The 3,818-nt window shown below is 35.5% G+C and overlaps 1 protein-coding gene across 1 annotated transcript; it reads left to right on the plus strand.

The window, feature by feature from the left end:
• Positions 1 to 402: 402 nt before the first annotated feature.
• Positions 403 to 1,350, plus strand: LOC102967400 (olfactory receptor 6C2-like). The gene has a single exon (XM_007081578.1). It carries the CDS (start codon positions 403 to 405, stop codon positions 1,348 to 1,350), a length of 948 nt encoding a protein of 315 aa, XP_007081640.1.
• The last annotated feature ends 2,468 nt before the right edge of the window (positions 1,351 to 3,818 follow it).

The following is a 3,818-nucleotide window of genomic DNA, read 5'->3' on the forward strand; positions in this document are numbered from 1 at the left end:
GATTTAACTATATGTTTGTTTACTTCAATAGATACAGGGCTATCTAGGTTAGATATTTCATCTTGAATTAGCTTTGGTAAATTGTACCTTTCAAAGAATTCATTTAAGTTATCAAATCTACTCTGCAGATGTTTTCAAAATATTTCATTTTTATCTTAACAGCTTTATAATATGTAATGTTATCATTGCTCTCATTCCTGATAAATCTTATCTTTTCCTTTTTTTCACAACAGTTGTATGAATGTTATTTATCCTTTCTAAAAATCACCTCTTGATTCCTTTAAACTTCACTCTTGCCTTTTGTTTTCTGTTTCATTGATTTCTGTCTTGTTTTCTGTTTAGACACTTCCTCTTTGACGTTTTAGTTTTACACATAGATTGCTTAAAACATCAAAGGTAGCAATGAGAAATCACACAGCAATAACAACATTCATCTTGTTGGGACTTACAGAGGACCCACAGCTGCAAGTTCTCCTTTTTATCTTCTTATTTCTCACCTATGTGCTGAGCATGACTGGAAATCTGACCATTATCATTCTTACATTCATGGATTTTCATCTTAAAACACCTATGTATGTTTTTCTTCGAAATTTCTCCATTTTAGAAATCTTATTCACAACAGTATGTATTCCCAGATTCTTGTACAGCTTATCAACTGGAGATAAAACGATTACCTATAATGCTTGTGTTAGCCAAGTATTTCTTATTGGGGTTTTGGGGGCCACAGAATTTTTTCTCCTGGCAGCCATGTCCTATGACCGCTATGTGGCCATCTGCAAACCCCTTCATTACATGACCATCATGAACAACAAATTCTGTACCATCTTTGTCTTCTGTTGCTGGATCTCTGGGTTGATGATCATTGTCACACCACTCAGTATGGGCCTCCAGCTGGAATTCTGTGACTCCAATGCCATTGACCATTTTGGCTGTGACCCATTTCCTCTTTTTAAGATTTCATGCTCAGATACGTGGCTTATAGAACAGACAGTTATAATCTGTGCAGTATTGATATTCATTATTACACTGATTGGTGTCATTCTTTCCTACATATATATCATCAGGACAATTCTAAGATTCCCTTCTGCTTCCCAAAGGAAAAAAGCTTTCTCCACTTGTTCATCTCACATGATTGTTATTTCCATCACATACGGCAGCTGTATTTTCATCTATATCAAGCCTTCAGCCAAAGAACAGGTGGGCATCAATAAAGGGGTATCCGTGCTTACTACATCTGTTGCTCCTTTGTTGAACCCTTTCATTTATACTTTGAGGAACAAGCAAGTGAAACAAGCTTTCAATGACACAATTAAAAAAATTGCATTTACCTTACAAGTAAGAGCACATTGAATTTGAAAAATTAATGAAAACAATGATTTGTTCCTTAGCATTTTTTTCTGGAAGTCCTAACTAGTTCAGTCAGGTTGACTTACTTCTTCAATTGAAGGAACATGAGATTTCGTTTCCAAGAAATAAAATCTTCTTCCATTTCTAAGCTTTTCTAATATTATTCAAAAAGAGATTGATTATATGAAATGTGAAATACAGTGTCTATGAGTCCTGAGAAATCTTTGGACCAATAGTTTTTCTAAACTCCTTCAATTTGCATATGTAAATATGCCAAAGGAAACATTTGAAATATAGAAAAAATGTTTCATCTATGTTTTAAGGTATTAAGATAAACTCTAAAATAAAATAACTCAAAATGGGCCTATCAAGTAAAATTAAAACATATTGCAACCAAAGTAAGAAAATAAATACTAGGAATCTGGAAACAAATATGATATACTAAAGACATAAGCAAGCTAGAATATTTAGATTTTCATCAAGAAAGAGGAGAAAAGTTTTGACCACAACTGCTTGACAACAACTTGCAAGCACTCATACCCACATGCACACACACACAAAATAAAACAAGATTAAAAAGAAGACTTTTGCTTCCAGCTCTGTCAGAGTAACTAATTTGAGCCCATGTTCTCTGCTTTAAATCATCATGAAACTGAATCAATTTTATGAAGAAATTTGACAACAAGAAACTCAAAACTGTACCTTTTTAGAAAGAGAGATTTCAATAAACGTATCCACAATTAACACTAGCTTAGTCTACAGTGTGACACAGAGACTAACCTCAACATGATTGTCTCTCTGAATTGAGTTGGCAAAGATCAAATCAGCTGAAGTGGTTACTATCCTCAGGTCAAGACTACACTGAGCTGGAATCTGGGCAGAAGTTTCCCATTTATGCCTTGGCTGAGGAACAAGTGTAGTCCATGTTTGCACATGAGTAATAAGGCTGAGAGTTCAACAAAGATACTAGAGGCTGAGTAGTCTGTGGGCTTGGAGTCTGGGCCCAGAAAAAGTGAAAAGACCTTGTTAATATGTCTTCAAACCACAGACGTCTAGCTGAACACCAGGAAAGCCACTTAGGAGTACCTCAGCAGTAAGGGCCACAGTTTAGAGCAAGAGTGAGAAAAATAAGAGCTGAGGGTAAAATCTATCCACCACTGGGTCTAGTAAATAAACCTTTATTGAAACATGTCCACCGCTACTCATCTGCATGTTATCTATGGCTGCTCTTAATGGCAGATTTGAGTAGCTTAACAGAGACCTCATGGCCCCAAAAGCCAAAAATATTTACTATCTAGCCTTTTACAGAAAAAGTTTGCCCACCTCTGGTGTAGAATTTACTTTTCTATTTTTTGTATCATTTGGGAATAAACAATGAGAGGCAGGTTGCTCTGCAGCTACATTGTCTTCATCTACCCAGATGTCTCTAGAAGGTAACTTTTAAACTTGTTGGCCAGCCAGGAAAATCGAATTCGTCCATCCCTCTACAATTTCCCTCTTTGTCCATGACTGTACTTGAAAGGATGAAAATGTAAAGAAGCCTGTGCCTTCTGTCCACCTATATCTCACACTAACAACTCAAGTTAGAACTACATCAATGTTTTATAACAAATGGGGAATTCACTTATTTGCCATTTAATAGAAAATTTTGTTCAGCCCACCAATTCCTATAAATCTTCAACCTCACCTCAACTTCCCCTGAAAAAAAAAATCCTTATTCACAACTCCCCAAGTTCTATATGTGCAATTGAAAATCAAGCCACAGTGTTGGAGAAGAAGCCAGAGGCGCCATAAGAATGTCCTGAAGGAAACGGATGGAGCAGTAAGAAACTGAAAGCAGTTTCATTCCCAGGATGGAAGGCCACCAGGACTGTTCTCTCCAGAAGGACATCATACATAGTAGTATAAAGAAACAAGTTACTGATACAACAGCTTGGATTAATCTCCAGGGAATTATGCCAAGTGAAAAAGCCAATCCCAACAGTCATGTACTCTATTAACTTGCTTATATAATACCAAAATTACAGAAATGGAGAACAAATTAGTGCATGCCAGTGATGGAATGGGTAAGGAAAATGGAGGTTTCAATGACTACAAAAGAGCAAAATGAGGGAAACTTTCTTATACTTAGATTGTGTGATTGCCAATGTCCTGATGTGTCTCATAAGATGTGACCATTGCAAGAAACTGGAAAGAACATGCATGATTTATTCTGTGTTATCTATTATAAGTGCATGTGAATCTATAATTATATCAAAGTAAACTTTTAATTAAAAAAAGAAAAAATCCACCATACCAAAATCAAGGAGGAAAACATAATATATACTTGAATGATCATAAAAGCACTATTTATAACAAATTCTTACATCCGATTGCCTTAGAAGAGAAGTCAGGCATTTACTTTGTTTTAATATTATTGTTGTGGTTCTTTATATATTTAATGCTATGGTATGCTACTATGTCTCTTAGGA

Source organism: Panthera tigris, chromosome B4, assembly GCF_018350195.1.
Source record: "Panthera tigris isolate Pti1 chromosome B4, P.tigris_Pti1_mat1.1, whole genome shotgun sequence".
Taxonomy (NCBI): domain Eukaryota; kingdom Metazoa; phylum Chordata; class Mammalia; order Carnivora; family Felidae; genus Panthera; species Panthera tigris.